Source organism: Amaranthus tricolor, chromosome 3 (assembly GCF_026212465.1).
Source record: "Amaranthus tricolor cultivar Red isolate AtriRed21 chromosome 3, ASM2621246v1, whole genome shotgun sequence".
Taxonomy (NCBI): domain Eukaryota; kingdom Viridiplantae; phylum Streptophyta; class Magnoliopsida; order Caryophyllales; family Amaranthaceae; genus Amaranthus; species Amaranthus tricolor.
Window position 1 is genome coordinate 28,308,231 of NC_080049.1, and position 26,124 is coordinate 28,334,354.

General features: G+C 33.2%; 1 protein-coding gene across 1 annotated transcript; it reads right to left on the reverse strand.

The window, feature by feature from the left end:
* Positions 1 to 2,662: 2,662 nt before the first annotated feature.
* LOC130809002 (nicotinamide adenine dinucleotide transporter 1, chloroplastic-like) lies at positions 2,663 to 10,475 on the reverse strand. Its single transcript, XM_057674600.1, has 9 exons — positions 9,990 to 10,475; positions 9,791 to 9,886; positions 7,436 to 7,542; positions 5,733 to 5,781; positions 5,506 to 5,618; positions 4,635 to 4,729; positions 3,544 to 3,632; positions 3,368 to 3,462; positions 2,663 to 3,274 (listed from the first exon to the last, which is right to left on the reverse strand). Exons 1-9 carry the CDS (start codon positions 10,066 to 10,068, stop codon positions 2,885 to 2,887), a joined length of 1,113 nt encoding a protein of 370 aa, XP_057530583.1. The 5' UTR covers positions 10,069 to 10,475; the 3' UTR covers positions 2,663 to 2,884.
* Between the last annotated feature and the right edge of the window lie 15,649 nt (positions 10,476 to 26,124).

Here is a 26,124-nt window from a genome sequence, read left to right on the forward strand (position 1 = left end):
TAATTCTAACAATCAAATTTGAGTAGTTTTGTGATCTTAAATGTGTAGTAGTTTTTTGAATATTTTGATGGACTAAAATGGTTATATTTGTTAGTTAGATGTATAAAGAAGATAATGACTATTGAGAATCCTCTACTAGAATATAAACAACCTTAGATTCTTTTAATTGCTTAGAAATGATCTCATGGCATGAGTTGTTGGAGTATTAAGAATAAAGTCTTATTTAAGATGCGATGGCTAGGAGGAGATGAAATGAGTTAAATAAACCTAGATCGTAGTATCGAACGCTTTGTTGTGATGTTATGTTTGTTATGCTCCAGGAGACGACGTCATCGAGGAATCTTTTTTGTGATCGCGAAAAAACGGACTTAGCTCCTTGAAGCATCTTTGGTGATTAGCAGGAGTCCCTTAAAAAGGGGTTTGGCCAGACTACATTTTTTGAAAATGTTTTATTAAAGTTTGTGAAATTTATATTGTTGAGATAAATTTGTTTATGAATGATTATGTGATATTGATATGGACAATGGATCGGGCTTACGAGCTGGTCATTGACGGAGTGGTGGGACATTGTCTCCTATTCCCCTGTTTTGAGGTGAATTGTCATTCAAATATTGAATAGCCTCACTCGAGAGTAACATAGCCTCAGAGCTATGGATGTTCCTCTCAACTAGACTCCCTGTGCGCACAAAGATCTAGGAAACCGATGTTGCTTTTAAACCTTTGTTTTGAATTACTGTGTTTTATTGCTTTTGATTGTTTCTCATTCAGTTTAATCTGATCCCTTGTTGTTTCCATCTTTTAGTTGCTTACAGATCGGATCCGGTCGGAAACGATGGGTTAGCGGAGCTAATTTGTGTTCCAAGGATGTTATATTGAGCTGAGCACGTGAGAATTTATAGTTTTGTATTAGGATTTTGATAAATGTATATTAGTCTTGGTTGTGTTGGTTATATTGGACTCGAAGTGAGTTGTATGATTACCTTGTGTTTTAGTTAGATGCTTGGTTTGAGAATTAACTGAGTTAGTTACGTTAAAGAGCTGGTGACCCCTTTGCTCAAGTTTTAGAAGTGTGATTTAAGTTTCTTGGGAAATAAACCCCGTAATGACCCTGTTTACTCAGTCAACAGAAGTCGGGTTGTTACAATTTTCACCGACTACTTTAGATACCTATCACGAAAGAGTAGTATGGGTAAACCAACAAAGAAGCATAAAGAGGAAGAAGAAATGAATATAACGGCTAGTAGGAACTTAATGTAAGCGGTTAAAATATAACAAGGGGTACTGTTAGCAAAAAATATACGAAATATTTAGCAATAATCAATAGTATAGATTACTTACAGCTCATGGAATTATTTAGGAAAATATTTCCAATTTTAAATTGTAAGGAGAAATTGATAGTATTTTTCTATTTAATAGCTATTTTATGGTGAAAAAGAAATTAAATATTGATATAATTATGACTCAGTTGGTACTTATAGACTATTTAATAGGTCTAGATAAATTCAAAATGACTAGATATCCGCGAATTTTAGGTATAATATTCCAATTCGGATTAATTTAAGTTCTCAAACTATTGGAATGAGATTGGATCAAAATCGATTTTGATTAATGGGATGAACTTTGAGAAAAGAAGTAAAAAAAGGAAGAACATAAAAGGTGAACATGATTAAGCGTGCATTAGGTTTTAAGAATGAGATAAACTTTGGTACTTGTAATTGGAGACATCAAATTCATTACTCGAAGACATAATCACCATCTTCCCTCACTCTCATGACACATTATTACAATCATTCTTACCATTTTCGAATTTGAATTTTCTCAGAAAATGTCGTTATTCTCATTCATCCATCGCTCATCACCATTTATATCACCGATTTGAGCTCCATTACTTCACAAATCACAGTACAACACATTAGAGAGACGAGTATTTTGTGTGAGGAAAAGAGAGCAAATCAACAATGGCGATGATCAGAAAATGTGGAATCAGCAATAGTCCAACTCGGACGCCATTACTGCACCATCATAGGCGTCAAAGGATGACTTTGGGGATGCTTCTCGTCAGTGCGACTGACAACAACCGGAAACCAAATGTTCTGTTAAGGCAGGCCTCAATCAGAAGAAACACATTGAAGGAATTGATGTCATCTACAAACCTAGTATTTGATACTAATTTGGTAAATGATCATCAGATTCTTGAAGCCAATATTCAGCCACCGCTGGTAAGCGGCGGTGGTCATGGCACCAAAAAGATAAAACGGAAAATTAGTAAACCAGCAATTCCTTCGGCAGGTTTCCGACTTCGGTTTCTCAAACGGCCATGGCGGCCATTGCTTGATGTTATACCCGAAGGATCACCGTTATTTGATGCACCGATAACAGAGCAAAATGCACAATAAATTGTGAGATTTATTTATCTATGTACTTTTTCTTTTTTTTTTTTTTTTGAGTTTAAAAGCAAGTGATTAAACTATATTAAAGGTAATGTAAACCATATGTAAGTTCCTTAATTTAGTGTATCTTTATACTATGAATGAGGATGAAGGCCATCCAAAGCCACATTCGTTTCAACTGTTTATCGACTTATCTTCTTGGGATTTGCCGGTATTGTTTCTACAATTCAACTCATTTGTAGGTGTTTTGAAATTCATGGAAGACCAGAAAATGGGAAAATATAGTGCAAAAATTGTTACATTACTTGTCATCTATACAGAAGTTAGAATCAGTGCAACAATTGAATCAATCAGGCTTTCCCAGCCAGAACATTTACCAAAATGAAACTTAAGGGTTTGTAAATGTTCTCATCAAAATGAATTTCACTAGTTTCTTCCTTTGCAAGTACCGCAAATACAATTTCGATTTACCTACATTAGAATAGCATATTTCATTATCTAGCGGTCAATTGGTCTTTATTCACGGGGATTGAGGGTGCTCGACTAGGCTGGTCTTCTATGTGTTCACAACCCAAGCCATCTTCTTCTTTACTCTGCGTATTACAGTTGGGCTTGCTATGCTTATGACCATCGATACTAGACGGGGTAAATGGTGTATTCATTGCAGGAGTTGCTACCCGCTTCAAAAACCTTAGTATCATTTCATAACTAGTAAATGTTATGACAGAATTTGGGACTGTTCTCAATAGATTAGTTGCACATCCACGATAAAATCCAGAAAGGCCTTCCACTTGAAAAACCTTCCTTACACAATCAACAACCCCCGAGTAACGAACTTTGTTATTACGAGCTTGTCCTTGCTCTTGAAGCCGAGAACGCACAACCTAAAAAAGCGAAAACATTTAAGGCAAAAGTTAATTTTTTTAAGCAGTTATAGTACATAATCGGCATTATCTGCATTGCCATTAGAGACAAACCTCATGGGGATAAGTCAATATTGATGCTACAATTTTAGACATTGAAGAAGCTATTGTTAGACTTCCGGGACTTAGCTTGTCGACTGTTGTATTTTCTGTCAAACAGTACCAAGCTTAGCAGCGCAGCAAATAGAAAGAAAGGAAAAAGGATCGAGAAGAATGCTGATTAGTATTACCCCTTCTCGCCAAATAGAGCTTTATTCTTTCATATGCAGGGAACTGGATGGCAACATGACTTATTCCTGCCAACGAAGGCAAAAGCCCACTGTTCAAACCAACAAATCAGTAAACATCCACCAAATTGTCCGTTTATTTTGAATATCTAGACTCTAGCATGAAGGATTTGATATAAACCGTATCAAATTAACTACCTTCCCAATACAAATTCCCACACAAACCTAAAGATGAAATATTAATTGGTATTCACTAATATCAACCAATACAACATCTCATATATATAGCTAACAGCACAACGCTCAAGGAATACGCTCATTTGAGATTTTAACATAAATTTGACATCTTGAGTCCTTTACAAATAATGAGAAGTGCAAAGAAGACTTTTATATGATCTATCTCAGCTACAATATCAGTGATTTTACTTCCAAATCCTCAAATTACTCGTATGTTCAAAGCATCAACACAATTCAACGTTTTTCCAGATTACTCATATACAGCTAATACCTAAGTAACCTAACCCTTGTGATAGAAAAGAACCCATTTTCTTAACTCCGTCAAAATTCAATTTGTGCTTATTCAAAACAAATTAGAGATGATTAAGTAGCCTTGCTAATTCAGTCACATATGGTCCAAAGCCAACAAACAGTAGATATTTTTTCTATTCTGAATACTCCCTCCATCCCATAAGTTCGGGACATTTCATTTTCCCACGTGACAGCTTTTGGGGACATGTAACAAACTCAATGGGACAGATGGGAGTACGTAAAAAAAATTATGAACATCTCTAGTTCAATAATTCAAATTTCAAAATCCTCATATGAGGATTTGGCAACTTCATAGTGTATCCATGGATAAAAAAATATTGTAGGTAGAAGTTAATGTGTATTTTTGAAAACATAACATCATTTAGAAGAAGAGATGATAACAAATTACTTGTGTGAAAATTTTTAAAAGCAAGATACTGAAAAGCGTAAGAAAGTATCCCCCATAACGTGCTGAGCAATTTTCTCAAGGAATATGACAAATTTATTTGAACGAGACATGACAAATGAAATATTAAATCGTTTCTTCTAGTATCGATGAATTATACCTGTACAAACCCGAAATTCCTTCTTCACATGTTATCCTTCTCAAGGCGGAAAGTATACTTGTATATGGAATTACATCTGTTCTCATTCCCTGTGTCTGAAAAGAAGGAAGCTTAATGATCAAAGTAGGTCCCATCAAGGTTGAGTGTGTCATCAAAAACCTTTCTATAAAGTCCTCTAATTGAAGTTGTACTAAAACTTGATCATATTCCTCAAAAAAAAAAAAAATGATCATACTTGCAATATAAGTCGAACCAAGTAGCAAACAATTTTTGTACCTATTGACATACTAACAAAACCCTCCTCATCTACTTGAACAGAGCAAGTACGTCGCATAACTTATTGCCAAAGAATTATATATCTTTGGATTAAGAGTATAATAGACAATAGTAAATTGACTTATTAAATTATGTGCACTTCTTATTAATGCATGAAAAATATTTGAAGTCAATCAGAAACAATTTCTCGCTTTTACAAGGGTAAGGTTGCGTACACCCAATACTCCCATGCCCAACCTTTGTGGAAGCCATTAATGGCTTAGGGATGATGGACTGTAGTAATGTTTGTGTGTGTGTATTGCTGCATCTAAAGAACAAGGACAAAACCACTTATAATGATCAATCTTTCACACATCAACAATCCAGAAGTATATTTATAATACAATTAATGCAAGTATGATTACTATCTTCAAATGGTTGCAATATTAGGCCGGAGAAAAATACCACACAAATTATGAGAACGCTCCTGTTGGTTTCTTGTTTTATAATGTCTTCAAGATGTTACAAGATTTATTACTACTAGTTTGTAGAGTTTGGAAAGAAAAAGGTAATGTTGCAAAGATGCCCTGGAGTAGTCACCCAATATCCAACTTACTTGGAGTCGTGTCTTCACAACCCACAAGGGATTAGTTGTGACAGCTGTAGCAGCCCCAGCACCAGCAGCAGCAATCATATTTTTACCAATTGTAAGTTGATCGGCACCATGCTCTACATAGATGAAAGTAGAGTTGTTCGATTTAATGGAAGTATGGAACCAAAACCTTGAAAAATCAGTACACTACATAATAATAAATTGTATAGAAGATGTTAAAAAAAACCAACCATCCTTTTTCAGTAAACCTTTGAGATGTTCATAAACCGGGAAGTATACCTATGTAAGAAATGAGCACATCCGTCAATTAAAGAGATTTAAAGCGTGTATAAGATTGTAAATTGAAACCCGTATTTCCACTTAAAGCTAAGAATAGAGTTGGGGGGACAAAACATGGAAAATATACAAGTGTCAACTAAAGAAATTGATACATCTAGACTTTTTTTTTTTGATATTAGATGCAGAACTTCATGTCAAGGACGAAATTCGACTATCCAATCGTTACCATTTTTGGCAAACAAACAAGGTAATGGCCACTGCAATAATAGACTACTCTTTCTAGGTGGCTTTTTGCTCAAAATGGGCACAAGATGTAAAATAGGCACATACAATAAAAGTCAATATTGCAAAGAGTGTTTTTTGCTCAAAATGATGTTCATATAACATATATTCAGTTTCTACCAATTCCTTTAATCGTCTCCATTGGCCAATTACTTCTCATCACAAGTTTTCTTGGTGTTCTTTGGGCATGTCCGATAAAAACATGCAAGGATATTCTTAACTAAAACTTAAAAGGAAGAAAGTTGAATGAAAATATTTCCTTGGTTATCTACAAGGGAGCAAAAAAAACAATCTACATCATTTATAAACATTGTCCTTCAGAAAACTAAAAGTAGCCCTTCGTTTCCTGAAAGGCAGAAAGTAGGACTTACAACCTTGAACTGCTCGTATCTTGGTTAAGAGCATGTAACCCTGTAAACTATGCAGGATTTTTAGACCGGAAAAAATGCCACATGCAAGGTTTTGTCAAAATATATACACATAATTGTTACTCAAGACATTTTTTATGCTATGATTTGCTACTTTGAGGTACCTTAAACTTGAACTTTATTTGCTCAAAAAATCAGATAGCTTAATACATGTTAAACAAAGTAGGTATCCTTCAATTATCTGCGAAATTCCGGACAAAGAAGGCCAATTCCAAGCAACTCTGATTTTGTAAGTTGCACGATCCAAGCAATAGCTCACTACTGCATCATCCTACAATGCAACCTAGAAGTAGAACTTACTTCAAAATGCCAAGGTCAAAGATGCATCACAATGAGAAGGAATAAATAATATAATGGCCCATTTGGTTGGTTTTTGGTACTAAATGATGGTAATGAGAATTATTTGTAGTGTAAGTTTGCATGACATACACCAAGTCATTCCTTTAATCATGAAAAAGTTTAAAGTTTTTTTTTCACAATATCACATTACCACCTCTTCAAGTCGTAATGCATCGGAATGAATTTTGTGAAGAAAATAACATGATTGAAATAGAATAAGCATGACCATTAAACTTGTCAAGAGATTTTCTTATCAAAATTACACTAACGTTCAATTACCATTTTTGCTATCTAATACCTAGTTGTAGGGGTAAAAAGCACGCTGAAATGTGAACTAAAAAATGCATAGAAAATTAAATGAAAAAAGAAACATAGGTAATTAGAGTATGTTATGTTTAACATGGTTGGATCACATGATAAATCAATTGATGTAAACAAAATAATTTCCAAATAATCAAAATTGTTTTACAAGAACCTTTGTTTAGCTGCTTTCACAACCCAAAAGGTGAGTCTAGGGAGTAAATAAGGATCATACTAACAACACACCACATAGCATATCAAATGCTTTTAACTGTTTCATTTAACTCTATTGAACAAAAGCTTACCGCCCAAGTTGGAAGTAAAGCCAAAATTGTTGGAGAGAGTCCACGATACATCCCACGAATCCCCTCCTTTTTAATAATGTCTTGAAAACTTGTAATGATTACATTACCTGCTTTACACATTAAGTAAAATTATTTTTAAAAAATGATTCAGAAATGGAAAGGAACAATAATTCAAATAAAGCATTATATTAAATACTAAGATAACATTTTGACAGCTTAAGGTGTAGGGAAATTTTCACTCTAATTCCTAGAAAAAATAACATTTTTTAACGATGCTCGTGTTTAATAAGGCGTTTCAGATGATCTCAAGCTTCATAAATCTTTATTTGGGTGTCAACAATGTATAGTCTTTAGGATCATGTTTAAATTGAATCCAATTGTTCTTGCAACACTAACATAAATATTGAAAATAGAGAGTTATTTTCTCCACCATGAACATAAACAGATTATGTTCACAACTCACAATTCATGAAAGAGGCATATTTCTATAGAATTCAATAAAACTTGCATTTAGAAAACAGGAGAACAAAAAGTGATTGTTTATAATAGCTTAAGTTGTACACAAATGGAAGACAAGGTGTCTGCCAAACAATTATAGAGTACTCCTGTTAACTAATTCGATTATTCGACTGCAATAACAAGTCAAGGAATCCTGAAAAAAATACAGAAAACCCCTTACAACCCATGATTGCTATTGAACCACAAGTACTTTTTTTCCTCAATATACCCCACAACGCGAATCTACAACCAATGCAACACATGCAATGGATATTTCCAAAGACCTTTATACAACCTTCTACAACACATCTAAGACCCCTTAACCAACCTTCTGCAACTTACCCCTATACTATGAGTTAAAATATACAGACACTCACCACTATCAAGAAACCACACCAAAATCATCAAATACCCAAACATGACCTATACTTTTGGTCTTTGGGGGACATCATTAGTGTTACTCCTACCCAATGAATATCAACAAAAAAAATTCTCACCATAAGAGGCACCTTAATTTCCATATAAAATTTAGGTACGGAAGCTAAAAATAAGAGGGTCAATAGAACAACCAATAAAAGGATTTGCAAGAGGGTCAATAGAACAACCAATAAAAGGATTTGCAAGGTGAAAGTATCAAATAAAAAAATTGGAAGAACAGCCTAAGCCCCTTTCTTTTCTCAACAGTCCTAGACGAACTCGATCGATACAAGTAGACAGGCCATGGTGCATGTTGTTTGCTGATGACATTATTTTGTAGATGAGACCATATAGGGCGTAATGCTAAGTTAGAACCATGGAGATAAGAATAAGAGTCTATTAAGTCGGAATAAGACTAGTGCGTCAACTACCAAGAAGAAAAGGGCAAAGGGCATTAAAAAGCTATAAGAGAAAGGAATCGCTTCAAGTCGATGCTTCAAATAACTTGGGTCCGTATTTCAGAGTAGCGGGGACATCCCATATTTCAAAGTAGTAAGTACATCCAACAAGATGTGACCAATAGAATTACGTTTCGGTGGTAAAAATCAATGTGGACAACTAATGAAACTGATATATTGATTCATGTAGGCAACCCTAATCTTTTGGGATTAAGGCTTTGAAATTAATGTTGTGGAAGAATACCCTAATCAAATCTGGGTGTTCGCTAAACCTCGCCTAGAACAAAGCTCCTCTACTTTCTAGAAAAATGCAACCACCCTTCCCTATCATGAATCCTATTGAAATATAGAAGAAAGAACAAAACTTGCGATATATACTTGAGCATCCCACTTGTTATCAACAAAGGCCATGTTTGCTTTGATGTACCTATACGACTATGCTATAAGGAGTGACTCAGATCGATAGTAGATCCAAATGTATCAAAATGCCTTCTAACACCATATCATTTGGTCATTCCTAGTACTTCTTGAATAAAATGTTCATCACTTACATTAATCTTCTAGACCAATGCCATTCATAAATCTACACATTTGAATATAACAAAGCATCATTACTCTCTTCTTGCTAAAAGGTACAACATTCATATGGCCAAAAGCAATTAGCCGTCGTGATTCAACAAACAACAACAATTATTGAGTATTGATCACTCCTACTGTTAACTATTTAAACAGGATTCATAAACAATACATGATGTACCACAATCTTATTAAAGCTTCCCTCCCATATACCAAAAATCAGAACAGAGAGCAAAAATTCAACTTTGAAATGTAAACAAATCACATTAAGTATTTAACCAAAGTCATCCATCACATCCACCATAAACCCATGAAAAAAATTGCGAACTTGGGTAAAACATCAATTCTTTTGTTCTATTTCAACAATAACATTAACAAGAGTAAGGTCAAATAAGCCAGCCAATACCTTTAAAAGTAGAAGTAGAAGTAACAGGAAGGCCATGAACTTGTAACCTTGTCTTAATTACATCTAATGGACACACAAATGTAGCAGCAATTGCACCTACAATTCACAATTACCCAATATCAACATCTAAATTTTAATTTCAAAATGCCAATCAAGAAAAACAAAAACCCCAATAAATTAAAAACCCAATAAAAAGAACCTGCAGAAGCACCAGCAACAGCATCACAGATGAGGATTTTGGGTTTGCGGCGGCCGGGCAACGGTCCACCGCCAGTCATCTCGAACTAAATTAATCAATTACAAAGAAAAATGAAAAGGGCAATGGATAAAAGTACAATATATATAGTAGAAGCTAAGAATAAGCAAAATAAAGGTTGTGATCAAGAATTAAAGAATACTTCAAAGGGGGGACTGGAGAGAGAGAAAGAATGTTAGAAAATGGCGGGGTCAAGACGGTGCAAAGGGAAAGAAAGTGGAGGAGAAAAAGTTTAATTGCTTCTATTCAATTGAATTGATGGGTATCTGATGAAAAAAAGCGTGGAATTTCTGGGATTTTGACTTTGGTTAGATCTTTGATGCTCAAAAATGGAAGGTTTGATCTTTGATTAGAGCGAGTAATAGTAGTAGTACGAATTTCTACAGAATCGTGACATCTGGGTTTTTGCCGTGATTTATCTGTCGACGTTATCAACTTACCATAATGCCATTTCTTCGTTTGCACCTACATTAATATTGCATTATTATTATTATTATTATTATTATTATTATTATTATTATTATTATTATTATTAATATTATTAATATTGTCATTGTTATTATTATTATTATTAAATTATTATTTTTATTTTAATTATTATATTTAATTTATTTTTTTAAATATATTATTATTATTATTATTTAAATAACAATAACTTAAAAAATAAATTAATTAAACAAAAGAAATTGTATAATACGAAATTCAAAAAAAAATTTTAAAAAAAAAATAATAATAAAATTAAAACCAGTCGCACTTTTTGTGCGACTGGTATTATTATTATTTTTTTAAAACTTTTTTTATTATTTTTATATTATTATTATTATTATTATTATTATTATTGTTATTGTTATTATTATTATTATTATTATTATTATTATTATTATTATTACTATTATTATTATTATTATTATTATTATTATTATTATTATTATTGTGATTGTGATTGTTATTATTAAATTTTTTTTATTATTATTATATTTAATTTATTTTTTTAAATATTTTTAATAATAATAATAATAATAATAATAATAATAATAATTATTATTATTATTATTATTATTATTATTATTATTAGTATAAATAAGAAATTTTAAATTCAATGGCAAAGTTGTAATTTTTTAAAATTTAGGGTCAAATTCGTAATTTTATTAGGAAGGGGTGGCGATAAAATGAAAAAGGTGGCGAAGAATGAGAATTGGGATTCTTATAATGCACGGTTTTTTTTAGAGTCTACCTTTAATTAGTTCGGTCTATTATATATATTTTTAAATATTATAAGTAGGTATTAAAAATGATGTAAGTAGACATTTAGAATATTAAAATTAGGCATTAAGGATACGGTAAGTAAACATTAAGGATAATATAAGTAGACATTAAGAATACGGTAAGTAGACAATTAATCTTAATGGGCTGGACTTGAGATATGTGTCTCAAAGAGATAATCTCTCAAGAGACTAACTATTAATATTGTTAATCACGCATATCAATATCAATATCGAATCAATTGATAGTCAAATTTTGTCAAAGTTAGAGAGCAATTATTCTTTTTAGAAAAAAACATGGTTTCAATTCTTCTCTTCTTCTTCCTTCAGTCTAGACGGTAATTAAAAAAGTTAATTCTTTATTGAGGTCATCTTACTATAAGACGGATAAAAAAAGACTCATTTAAAAAACAAAAATTGATTTACATTAATTTCCTAAATTGTGTTTATTTATTTATTTTTTTATCTTTTTCTAACAACAATTGTAATTTAGGTCAGTCCAATATAGGTCGTATCACCGTAAAACGATCTTAACAAAGCATTAATGAAAAAAATATATATCAAATGGTGACATGGGCCCATAAAAAGAGTCTAAATTAAAAAGGGAAAATTATAAAAAATAAACTAACTTGCTCGATCCGTTAAAAATAAATTTAACTATTGTTTATTTTTAAATAAACCCACCTATTCGGTATAATTGCTGAAAATAAAGTAAACTATTGTTTATTCATAATTTTTGACTTATAAAGAAGCTTTGAAAATTGTTACATACAATAGCTCAATATTTTTAGCAAATATACCTAATATGTGGGTTTATTTAAAAAAATAAATAATAGATGAATTTCAAGCAAAGATTGATTTATTATCAACAAGTAACCCATTAAAAAATGAGTAACTTAAGTAAAAAAATAAATAATATAATATTAAGAAAAATTGTTTATAAAAAAGTTAAGTTTTTTTGCTACCTGCAAATAAAGGTCTAATGTTTTATTTCTTTCTTAAATATTCAACTATTTACCCTCATCTGCAAATAAAAAGCTTATCGATTTTCTTAACCTACAACAACATATAATTTAAAAGAAAATAAAAAATGTCACGTGTTCTTTTATAATTGGTTCATGTATAAATCAACAAAAAAAAAATCAAAATTCAAATTGTAACTTGAATAACATGTTAAAAGTTGTTTAGCTCTTTATTCATAGAGAAGAGTAAAACGCCAAAATAAATAAAATGTTTCACCTTTATCTGTCCGCAGCCAAAGGTTGACTTTCAAAGGATATAAGAGTTAATTTCTCCAAAAAAAAAAAAAAATTTGACAAATTATAAGAAAATCAAGTTCATTAGTATTTCCCTTTCTCAAAAAGAATTATCAGCTCATCTTCTATGAAATCATCTTACTATAAAATGGACTTATATATTAGTCCATTTCTTTAATTGATTACTTTAAGATTGTAAGTGATCATTTTAAAGTTATAAGTAATCACTTTAAAACTATAAAAAATAATTTCCTTGAAATTATAAGTGATCACTTTAAAATAAAAAGTGTTGTATTGGGTCAGCCCAATAAAAATAGTCTCACCGAGACCGTCTCACTCTCATTTAAAAATTAGTGGAGAAAGAAAGTGTTGGCCCAGAAAAATAAGAATTGGAAAATTTTGAAAAAAATAAGATTGTTTAACAATTTTATTCCAAAAACAAGCTTTGTTCAAACTTTTTTCCCAAAATAAGCGTCCTTGGCTCCAAAGTTAGGACTGGTGTAAACTCACTCTTACTAACAGCGAATTAAAACAAATGCTCAAAATTTTAGTCAAGGGATATGTCGCTGTTACTAACAGCGACCTAATGTTTGACTGGTCAACAAGGTTAAGTCACTGTTAGTAATAGGGACTTCATGTGTGTTAAATTTTCCGGTTCTCCTTCTTCCTCATTTCAGTTTACTTTCTCATTCAACCTACGAGATCTCTCTCTTCTTTCCACCATTTAAATCAACTTCAATCCTTCAATTAATCTCATCAAATTCCAAGTTTCTACTACTAATTAGTTCTGTCATCTTCCTACATTCACTTAAAGTACTAGTTTTTTGTATTTATTTTCTTTTTTCGAAAAATTAGGGTTCACAAATTCTTAATCAACTTTCACATAAATGTAGGTTCATAAACTTGTAATTTACTACTTCTTGTTGATCTACAGCTTATTGAGGTACCTTTTTATTATAAATTTTTTAGTTCTTATTGTTTTTAAAATGTATGTCATTTATAGTGGTCATATAATATCAAACTCTATGAATATGTCAAATGTATTTGTTATTTGTCATGATCTTCATATTGAGGTTGTTTGTTCATGAATTTAATGTAGAAATTGTTTGAGTTTAATGTAGAGAATGTATAAATGCAAACCCTAAATTTGAGTTTAATTTAGAGAATGTTTGAATGCAAAACCTAAATTTAATCAATGTTGTTATGTAGTATATATTTATGAACTTGATGGTGATGTTGATTTTGTACGTATTGTTGTAGAAATGGCTTCATTTTATATGACTGTTGTATGTTTTTGGAATGGTTCAATTCGATCAAGTAGTAGCAATGTTAAGTATGTTGGGGAAAGACGTAAACTGTTTGCATGCAACTCAAACATGGATTTGAATGAATTTAAACATCTTATATGCTCTTAGATTGGCATTGACACTACAAGAAGTACTATTAATGTAAGTTTAAGTACAATATGAGTGGAGAATTGTTAGCTCTTCCGGTTGAGGATGAGGAGGCTATAGATGCAATGTGGGAGTATTCAAAGTCAACTTTTATTCCTTCTTTAGAGTGATATGTAGAAGAGGTATCCCTAGGGAATCAAGATGTCAATGTTGTTGAAACAAATGCATTCCTGAATGTAACTTTTTCTGCTCCTTCTAATGCGCCCTTCCCTGCCCAATAAACCCAAAATCCCATTATGCCATCTTCCTCTTCTCCTTCTAATGAACCCAATCAACTTCAAATTCAAGTCTCAAATGATGATACTTTTAACTTAGAGGATACAAATGAGCCTTGGGGTGATGTTAATAGTGAGAGTAATGAATTCGTTGAAGCTTCTTCTGAGGACGATGTGGGTGTTGACGAGGAGGCTCTAGCTAATGACATGAGCATAGGCAACATTCCAACAATCATTGCTCCTACACCTTATGCACTAGTTCCCCCTCTAGATGAACACGTTGAGGACAACTCTTGGAGGTCTTGGGCTTGTGATACAACCTACACCGATGAAGGAGAGTTTCAAAAGGGTATGATGTTTGATAACAAGGATGCGTTGTTGGATGTTGTTAGATTGTATCATATTTGTAGGAACGTTGAGTACCGAACTGAGACTTCAAATCAAACCGTGCTCACCTTGAAGTGTAAGAGAGCGTGTGCTTGGAGGCTTAGGGCTAGGAAGAGCTCTTATTCACCTTCATGGGAGATTGTTACATATAAAGGGAAGCATGGGGGTTGTGTATTAAGTACTGAAAATGTGTCAGCTTGACACATTCATTTGACATCTTCCGTGATTAACAATCTTATTAGAAATTGTGTTGCTGAAGACCCATCAATTAAGGTCTCTGTGGTGCGACAAATGGTGAAAGACCAATTTGGTGTCGAAGTAACCTATAAGCGGGCATGGTGTGCAAAACAGCAAGCCCTTCTCTCCATCTATGGGACATGGGAGGACTCTTATCCTCTCCTTCCACGCTTCTTGAAAGCAATGCAAGTTTCTAACCCCAGGACTGTAGTTGAGTGGTTCTTTAAGGAAGATAATGATGTTGGTGTGTACGTCCGTCCTAGTATTTGAACTTTTCAACGTGTGTTTTGAGCTTTTAAACCTAGTACCGAGGGGTTCAAGTATTGCAAACCTCTTATGGCCATTGACGGAACACATTTGTATGGTAAGTATCGCCATACGTTGTAAACTGCGATTGCTCAAGATGGGAACAAGGGAATCTTCCCGCTTGTCTTTGCTTTGGTAGAGAAAGAATGCATAGCTGCGTGATCTTGGTTTATGGCGTGTGTTCGTAAGCATGTGATGCATAGTCCAAGTTTATGTGTTATTTTTGATAGACATGCGGGCATTCTCGCAACCATGGAGGAGCTGGAATGGCAACCTCCGAATGCCCATCATAGGTTTTGCTTGCGACATTTGTTAAGTAACTTCAACCGTCAAATGGGTAATGTGAAGCTGAAGAAGATGTATGGAAGGACTGCAGAGCAAATACAACCACATAAGGTCATTGAGGGTGTACGTTTCTTACCTATAACTACTCTTGTGGAGTTCACCTTTCTACCGTGTTAATGAATATTTTGTTAAAAGACGCGAGAATGCAAATGCATGGCTAATAGGGGGAAGTAAGTACACTTCACACGCCACAATAATTATCACCCGTAACATTGAGAATGCAAACTTCCATGAGATCGTCGCATTTGACTACAGACGAGGCCTTTTTCAAGTTAAGACTAGACGTGTTAATAGAGGATCCGCCAAGGGTGGTAAAATACAAAGTGTGGATTTAAGAGAAATGAAATGCACTTGTAACAAACCCTTCATAAATCACTTACCTTGTTCTCGTGTTCTTGCCGTTTGTATTAAAAGACACTTATCGTATGAGCGTTTTGTCGACTCTTGCTACACTACCCAGAGCTATGTAAATACATATGAATCCATATTCATGCCGTTGATTGATAAGAGATCATGGCCTCAATACACCAGTGTTGAGGTGATACACGATTCAGATCACATCCGTGGACTAGAAAGACCTAAGTCAAGGAGGATCACCAACGAGATGGATGAAGGATCAAGGAGACACAACGCTTGTCGACGGTGTGGTAGTGAAGGTCACAACACTAGAACTTTCACGTTAAGGTAAACAATATTTGTATTTGAGTATATAAACATAAAGACTATAAAACAAATAAATAACATAAGTAAACAATTTGAGTATTTCTTAAGTCTTTTTACGTATAATCATAACTACAACTTAGTTATTGTTGAATTGCAGTAGAGATGGATCCAGCAGCTCTAGGCCCTCGAGACCCTAGTGTACTGACGATGCAGGCGGATCACGGGAGCAGTACTATGAGATGTCCAGGTTAGTGAACTTAATATTTTGAATGTACATGTTTATGCTAATATAATCTTTGCGTTTAGGTGTCCGACGTGGAGACCATATACACCAGGCATCCCGACTCTGCTCCGTGGGCCATTGATGCACGGATCATCCCCTACCTTCAGCGAGCAAGGTTGTACGACTTCCACCTCATCGCTTATAGGAGAGTCGATCGGGCGCTAGTCACGGCTTTAGTCGAGCGGTGGCGCCAAGAGACACATACCTTCTACCTACCTCTAGGTGAGGCTACTGTCACTTTACTTGATGTAGCTGTGCTTACACGGCTTCCCATCGAGGGACATGCCGTCTGCACCGTTGGACGCCGACTCGAAAGTTGGCAAGATAAAGTCCATAGGTTATTAGGAGTCCGACCTCCCGCAGAGGTAGCCAAAGGGAGTGCGTTGCGTGTAACATGGCTTGCGCAGAACTTCTCGCACCTCCTTGAAGGTGCTGATGAGGCCATCGTTGAGGCGTATCTCTTATATCTGATTGGTGTTTCTTGTTCTTCGACAAGACTGGCAACAGGGTACAACTTTTGTACTTGACGTTACTTAATGCGCCATGGGAGGTCATCTCCGGTTACAGTTGGGGTTCCGCAGCCCTAGCTTATCTGTACAGAAGACTGTGTGAAGCTTCACGGAAAAACGTGAAGGAGATTGTTGGGCCCCTAATTATTCTCCAGGTATTACTAAATTTACATGTTAACGCTTTATTTCTTAATTTGTTTTTGTGTTTCGTTTACTTACTTATATCTGCAATTCATAGCTTTGGGCGTGGGAGCACCTTCTCATTGGGCAACCGATGAGGAGTGTGGGATGTGGTGCATTTGCGCCACCAATTCTTCCACCCCCACATGTACCGTATGGATCGCGGTGGTCCTTTGATAGACGTACAAGGACCCACACAAGATCGGGTGTGAGGTTCTACCACGATCAACTCGATCTAGTTCGAGCTGACCAGGTAAAAACTTCACTACAACTAATCTTGTAACTATCACATTGCGTAATTTATTAATTGCATTTTCACGTGTAGTTTCGATGGGACTCTTACCCTGCTGAGGCTTACGCTACATTGCCTTAGCACTCAGGGATCTTGTCAGGGCGCGTGGAGAGCCTCTGTACCTTTGATATGCTTCGACATAGTCGAAGTGCATCTCCCTGAGCGCGTACTGTGCTAATTTGGGATGGTACAGGGCATCCCACCGCCTTGTGACACAGTGGTGGATCTCCATCACAACTCACGCAAGGGTCGGGAGCCCAAGAACTGGTTGGAGATCAACTGGCGTCATATAGCTCGTTGGGATCACAGGCTGAAGCTGCTGGCCCAAAGTGCGCCGATCGAGGCTGTAGGCGGATTACATGCCGTGGTTCCTCTCCATCACTCGTCGATGGATGACACCACGAGGTATCATCGCGGCAGCCCAGTACGCTCCCGCAGCATCGACGATGACACAGTTTGTAAGTATTCTTCAACGTTGATTATTATCCATAGAACTTACATGTTATACATTTCATTAATACTTCAGTCTTAATGCAGGTACAGGGCATTGCATCTATCATCAGCTCCATCCAAGAGGAGCCTGTACGGGAGATTGCCCAAGGCATACTCCTAGGGACACAGTTTCAGCACTTCATTCCAGAAGTCGCTGTGTCCGACACCACTATGGACGAGCAGGGGTCATCTTCTCACCATGCCGACGTTCATCTTGAGGAGGTAAACTTAACGTGCTCCGACTATGGTGTCGGGTCTTCATAGGGTGCTGGATCATCACAGTATCAATCACCTCCCCAACCCGAGCGTCATGCGACGACCTCTTACTATCGTAGGAGGCGTCGTAAACCGTTACAGTTAGAAAGGGTACAGGAGGAGGATTAGCATTAGTATACTGTTTGTATATATTGAACATTAGTGACATTTTGTATATATTGAACATTTGTACATATTCAATATTTGTAACTGTAGCAGGAGCGGCACTCTCGATACATGATTAACATTAATAATTATACTTAAGATAAATAATGCGGAAGTGTAAAACGCCGAACTGCTAAAAACCATTTAAACTAAAATTGTTCAAAACATAAGTAAAAAAAAAATATATCTTACAACTGAGAAAATATAAAATAAGGTTTACTTAAATATGATAAAAAAAACAATAAATATAATATAGTCATCAAGTAAAATCATTGAAGCTAAGTCCTCGATAGAATAATTAAAGTTGCGGCCTGGATCGAAACCTGAGCTAAATTTTCCTGCAAAATACTGTCATCCATAATATGGATGACAGCCGATTAAATCGGTCAGTGATAAAGCCGAGTACAATTTTCTCAACAAGCTTATGATGCGATAGTTAAATCATGCTTACAGAATAATCATCAAGCACAATATAGAAGGTTATTACTTATTACTCATTATTGACCTTTACTAAGCCATTAAGTTACATTCTCAATACTTGCAGAAGTTCATTACTGCTACTAAATACTTAGTAACCTTAATGCTTATTTAATCAAGTTCAATTAAGCCTCATAGCTTTACCATCATAGCACATCACAAGATCACAATAATAATGACAACTGATATATGTAAGGGTCTGGTTAGGTGAGGACCGTAGTCCTAAACCCTAACTGTGGTGGGAGTCGTCACTCCTCTCAATACTGTTATGCTCGAGACTTCACAGGATGGGTTTTTCTTGGACCCCTTGTCTGACACCGCATTTTACGTGCCGGCTAACACGGACGCCGGGATTTTACATGCCGGTCCATGGTTCGACGTTACCTTACTATCAGAGTCATACAATCAATATCATGCAATATCAAACAAGACTCTAAACCGAAATAGTTTACATTCTTATAAGTCAAACTTCCACTAGTCAAATTTTTGACAATTCTACCCTTTTAATAGAAACAAATTACTAGTATCTAATAAATTAATATTAACTAAATAACAAATTTTCGTAGCTATATTAAGATTCCTGAGGCTAAACTAAGTCATTATTGTGTCATAAATAATCATAACAGTCAAGGGTAATATTTCTAAGTACTTAATAACATATTTTATCAAATAACCAGTAAAATAGTAAAACGAATCTATCATCACTATAAAAATAACATAATCCGACAAGTTATTAAGGGTCCAAAATCTATATGAAATGAGTTTTCAAGAAAAACAATGCTAAGCATTTTAACAAATTTGTTTGACTATTTTACCAATAAACCGATTAAAATTTATCAAAACACCAAGATGATATATATGGAATCATTTTAAACACATAAGTTTATTTAACTAGTAAAATTCATATATATTTATATTATCATATTAATCAAAAATTTCCATATATATGACTTTTTTTTTTCAAGTGTCCCAAAAGTATTATTGTTTTGACGAAAATATCACTAAACTGGATATGACTTTAATATTACCATATAAAGTTTAAATGACTAAAATAAAATCATGTTGATCATGCTTTTATATTATCGAGTAACCATAAATAAATATCACATAAGGAGAGAGTTAAGAAAATGTGTACCATTTTCCTCCGAAGGTGGTGCTAAACCAAGTAGGAGAATAATAATAGGAAAATAAGAACTTAAGGAAATAAGCTCCAAAAGAGAAAGTCTTCAAGGTTCCAAGCTTCAAAGAAGTAGATCTTCAATTACCCAAAAGAAAATGATATCCAAGTTCCAAAAGATAATACTTGACTTTTCAAAAGTTGATGATTATTGGCTTAAGAAGTGATAAGATCAAGCTCCATCTTCATTTGATTCTTCAACAAATAAAAAGGGTATAAAGTTAGTAAGATGTTAATGAAGTGAAGATATAAGAAAGAATGGTAGAAAGATTTGATGATGGGGGTGCAAGTGATCTCATGGCTAAGGAGGGGTATTTATAATGGGTTTTGGGCAACTTTTTAGTTCATAAGATTGTATGAAAAAGAAGGTTAACTTGTGTAAGTGATTTAGAGTGTGTAAGTGAATGTGTAAGAGTTGGAGTGTGTAAGTGGATGTGTAAGAGTTTGGAGTGTAGAGAAGGTTAACTTGTGTAAGGAAATGGTGATAGCTAGTGTAAGTGATGAACATTATGGATTGATGTAGAAAGGATTTTGATTCATCAAATTTTTGTTCTAGTTTATGCTAGTGAAATGTTTTAGATTAATGGGAAAGTATGATTAAGGTTTGATTATGAAAATATGAAAGTTTACTTAGAAAATTTTAGTTAAAACTATACTTAAAGTTAATAAGAAAAATATAGTTAATTTTTAGGTATAAAATAATTAAATCAAAGTTGTAAAGTTAAAATGATAAGTAGTAAAGTTAGTTTAAGGAAACGAAATTGAAACGTAACGTTTTAATAAAACCGTAAATATAATATTAAAATTTTACTTTTCGTAGTATAAAATAATAAAATAATATTTTAGTGCTTATAAAGAAATTTAAGAATATATATACATTTTTAAGTTTAATATTTGGAAGAAATTACAAAAATCGGAATAAGGTTTAGGAATTAAAGGTGATTTGGATTAGATAACCAAAGGATTAGGAATTCGAAAAGAAATTTCGGAATAATTAATCGGAAGATTAAGATTAAGAAATTTGAGCTTGTTACAGTAACATTTGGATTTTTGTGTATAATTTGTAATATATATGTAGATGTATATATTTTTATCGTATTATCACATGTTTATATGATGTTAGGTACTCATAGTTTTCGGCGATGAATCATTCCGCCAAGAATGCAGTATGAATTTAATCAAAAACAAACAGACAATCATATTCAAATAGGGAAAATGCTCTCGAAAATTCAACACAATTTCATTTATGTTCAACAAATCCATATCAAATTACATAGTTCATTCGTTAAGTTAAACCACCGCCGTTAACTAATATTGCTTCTTCAACTTTCTCATAATTCTTTCAGTCTCTTCTTTCCTATGTTCCATATCATCTATTTGTCTCTTGAGATTAAATACCTCATCTTTAAGCTCTTGTTTTCTTTTTCAAGCGATTTGGTACCCTTCGGAGCAACCCACCTAAAGTACGTGCATCCGAATCCTTCATCCAAGTAGAAAGGGATACCTCATCTTTAAATCATACAAAAAGATCAACAAAAGTCAAACCAGGTCAAGGGATATGTCGTTCTTACTAACAGCGACATTATGTTTGACCAGTCAAACATTAGGTCGCTGTTAGTAACAGTGACATATCCCTTGACTAAAATTTTGACCATTTCTTTTAATTCGCTGTTAGTAAGAGCGATTTTACACCAAGCCTAGTTTTGCAGCCAAGGACGCTTATTTTGGAAAGAAAGTTTGAACGAAGCTTGTTTTTTGAATAAAGTTGTTAAATAATCTTACTTTTTTCAAATTTTCTAAGAATTGGAGGTGTAAGAGGTCTTTTAAAATGAAGTTGGGCTCAAATCGGGCTGGGTGCACTGAAACAAGAAAATTTGAAATAAATAAGTAAATTTAACAAAAAAAAAATTTTGGGTAAACTTAATTCTAAAAATAAGCGTCTGCATGTAAGAGCCTAAGGTTAAGTATGCTCGCAGTTACTAACACCGAACAAAAAAATTAGTCAAAAAAAGTCGAAATTGTTTGTTCGCAGTTAATAACTGCGAACAAAAGGGAGACAATGTCATAAAGTTAGATGGAACAAAAAAATTAGAAACCATGTTTGTTCGCAGTTAGTAACTGCGAACATACCTGATCTTAGGTTCGGACATAAAGACGCTTATTTTTGGAATTAAGTTTATCCGAAGTTTTTTTATTTCTTTTGTTAAAACAACAAGTCTTGTATGAGATGGTCCCATACAAATAGGCCAATTAGTGTTTTTTATGAAAAAAACAATTGATTATGTAAGTTTGAAAAAAGTTTTTTTTTTTTGTAGTTTATTTAAAGTTAATATTGGGCCAGACCATATTAAATTGTCTTACGATGAAACGGTCTTAATAAAGAATTTATCTACCATCAAAAACAATCAGATCAAAATTGCACCAGTAGAGTTTATTATTTTCTTACAGCCAATTCAATAACTAATTATATGTCTCTTTACACAGATTAGTCATATAAGATACAAAACCTAAGATAATAATAATATGAACTAGATTAGTTTGTCATGGCTAATAAAAAAAAAAAGTATTCTCTCTTCAGATAGCGAATAAAATATTTTATTGAATAATACTCACATTTGATGTAGAAAAAATAAGGATAATAAACATTAAAAAATTATTAAAGAAATTTAGTGGAAAAAAATATGGAGAACATAACTAATAAAAAATATTTTAAAAAAATTAATGAGAAATATGTGCGGACTATAAGGAATATAAAAATGTTAAAATAAAGTTAGTGGAAGATTTATGAAGACAATAAGCTTTATTAAATTATTAAAATGAAAATGAACAAAGCTATTTTTATTCAAAATTTGTTATATAAATAGAAAGATTTTTCATTAGAGTAACAATTAGAATACCTCAAAATGACAAATAAAAAACTTTTTTTTAAGTACGCCAACAATAGATGTAGCCATGTAGGATTCTTTGCGAATTTTTGAAAAAGGTGAGCGAAAAAAAAAATTAATTGAATAAACGATTATTCAAAGTATTTCAAAAACTGAGCGTGAAACTCCCAGACCTAAGGTTTGGGGCTGTTCGCAGTTAGTAACTGCGAACAGGTCAAAAAAGACAAAATAGCTGTTCGCAGTTACTAACTGCGAACAGCAAAAAAAAAAATTTTTTTTTTTTTTTAGGTCAAATAGCTGTTCGCAGTTAGTAACTGCGAACAGCTATTTTGTCTTTTTGCTGTTCGCAGTTACTAACTGCGAATAACTATTTTGTCTTTTTTGACCTGTTCGCAGTTAGTAACTGCGAACAGCTCCAAACCATAGGTCTGGGGTTTTCACGCTTAGTTTTGGAAAAAGTTTGAATAATCGTTTATTCAATTTTTTTTTTTTTTTTGCTCACCTTTTTCAAAAATTCATTCTTTGCAAACTTAAGACTTGGTGTTTTTTTTTGAGTTTTGGGTTTCACTTACCCATTCATCTTATTCTTTATATTCATTTGTGATCCAACAATTTTGCTTAAGCACAACCCCATATATACTAGGCATTCATTTATATTACATTTTAACTCAATTCTTACCTAATTTACTTCCAAATTATCTATAACATGGATACAAAATATATATATATATATATATATATATATATATATATATATATATATATATATATATATATATATATATATATAACTCTCTAAATAAGTGAAGTACAAATATTCCATTTGATAGTATAAAATTTTTAGGGTTGATGATTGGGTTAGGTTACCTAAATTTTGAAATTAATTTTTTTTTTGAATTATTTGGCTAGCTTGGTTTGGTTCATGTTCGGTTCATGCTAACTTTAATTATGGATCACTTTTAACAACTGGTTGGTTCAAGTCGGTTCGTTTTAAGTTCGCGTGATTTCATAAAATTTCAATTTCTTTTCAAATTCAGTTGATTTTCAAGTCAAAGTGAGTATTTTTTTATTCATTTTAAATATAGTAAGTTGGGGTTCAAACTGATACAACTAAGAAAAAAATCTTAGCCTCTCTTTTTCTCCTTTTCCCTTCTTAAAATAAAAAATTCTAGCCGTTATTGTTTATGGGGCTACTAAACCTTATGGATGATAGTAAGCTCTTAATATCATTGTTTTTGTTTTGTTTGTCTTTTTTATTTTTAGTTTAATTTTGTTGAAGAAAGTAGAAGTTGTTTGCTCTACTCAGCCTCCTTCATGACGACCTTTACTTCACATCTTATGGAGGTTGTTTTTGTTGCTCTTCTTTAAAAATGTCATTTTATTTTGTTTTCTCTTTTGGTTTAGGTTTAAGGTTGCACATTTAGAAGATCCGTTTAACAAAATTTATTGATGCCTGATTTGAACTATCACTCAAGTGGTATCATCTTTGTCACTATACATCCACAGAGCTCCGTCCAAAAAGATGCAAAAACATTTAATATTTAGAAAAGTCATGAACAAATCAACAACGACATTATTAGTATAACCATATAAAGGTGATTATCATTTGTATTGATATTTTAAATCTTATTAAAGATGATTATTGTAAATATGATATCACCCATTTTCTAATTTCTTTAAAAAAATGGGTTCAAAGAGTTTTTTTTTCCTAAAATGTTTTTTTTTCTTTATCAGCAAAACTACCTATAAGCTCTGAGCTCTATATTGATATCACTTCTTACTAAACTTTTGTTGAGAATTTAGTGTATAATAATCCTAAGTATATAATCACTAAGTACTACAAATAGTAGTTGGACATATATGTATTAAATACAAAGTCCATAAGGGGTTCAAAGGATAGGATAAAAGAAAAATTGGAAAACGGAGTCAGCAAGAAAAGCTAACTCGGCTTTCCTGGTTTTGGGCCTAAAGCCAACTTGACTTTAGGTCAAAACCAGGAAAGCCGAGTTAGCTTTAGGTTCTGGAAAGCTGATTTTGTCCAGTAGAAAAAGCTGAGTCGGCTTTCCTAGGAATGGAGCAAAAGCCGACTCGACTTTTTGTTCTGAGATGACCGTTGTGTCTTTACGTTTCTTTTGATTTAATTGCATTAGATTCCTTTACTTATTCCATATCTTTTCAGATGTTACAAAGGAGTAATTGGGAAGAATAATGCTCATGAATACCTTGGTTAATGGTATTGATTGGGGGTCATTAAGTTTGATCATCAATGGGTGATTGAATGTGCCATGACCCTTTGCTATACTAGAAGTAATATAAATAAAGGCTTGGGGAAGGATGTAAGATACACCTAATTTCGGAATTCTCATACTTGCTCTTTCTCTTTCACTTGTGTTCTTTCAAGAAAGTAATTAACTTTTGTTAGAACTTCCAAAGCTTATAATTCATCAAACACTTGTTGTTAAGTGACATACCCTAAGTACTAAGGGTGTGTTGTGTTGTTTGTATCTCATTGTGAATTTTCAATTCAAAATCCAAGTACCTTTGTGGGAGAAATATCACAAAAGGAAAGTGATTGCACTCCTACAACAAGTATCAAGTTTTCGGGTAACAGTTGTCGTTACAAAGATAATCTTCAAGTTAATTTTTAGTGTATCTTGTATGTTTTATTTAGCCATCAACAAAGAAAAAATACAAATTCTCAATTATAATATGTATTTTGCATTATTAATTTATAACATAACTTTTACCCAATCCACCTTTTGCCCAACTCCATCTCCTGGTTCACTTGCAAAACACCCAACTTCTCTTTTCCTTTATTTCCCTTTCCAATTCACCAAACAATCTCAAAGTCTTCTTTAAACCAATTCTTTAATACACCGTGTTAAAAAACAGGACAAATAAAAATGTGCGCAGTTAATTAATTCCCAAATAAAGAGTCTTGCTGAAAGAGATGATTTACACCAAGACGGTAAGACCACATGAGAAAAACTACCTAAAAACCCCAAACTCCAATATGATAATGAACAATTTTTTAGTATCGGGTATTGGATTAGTCGAGTAAAGAAAAGAGCTTAGGTTCGAGTTTTGGGAACCTAAACTAGCCCAAACCGAATCATAACCATCACTACCAAGACCGCTTGGGATAGACTACCTAAAATACCAAACTTCAATATAATTAACAACTACTATTTTTTAGTTGCAAAAACAAGATAGGTCGAGTAAATAAAAGAGTTTAGGT

Bases quoted from the DNA above. Each gene is read 5' to 3' on its own strand.
- LOC130809002 (XM_057674600.1), bottom strand. From the start codon at position 10,068: ATGACTGGCGGTGGACCGTTGCCCGGCCGCCGCAAACCCAAAATCCTC. The intron at 5,782-7,435 runs GTAAGCTTTTGT...TTTCTTACATAG, and splicing joins CTTTACTTCCAACTTGGGCG to GTATACTTCCCGGTTTATGA. The intron at 4,730-5,505 runs GTAAGTTGGATA...CCTTCTTTTCAG, and splicing joins TTGTGAAGACACGACTCCAA to ACACAGGGAATGAGAACAGA.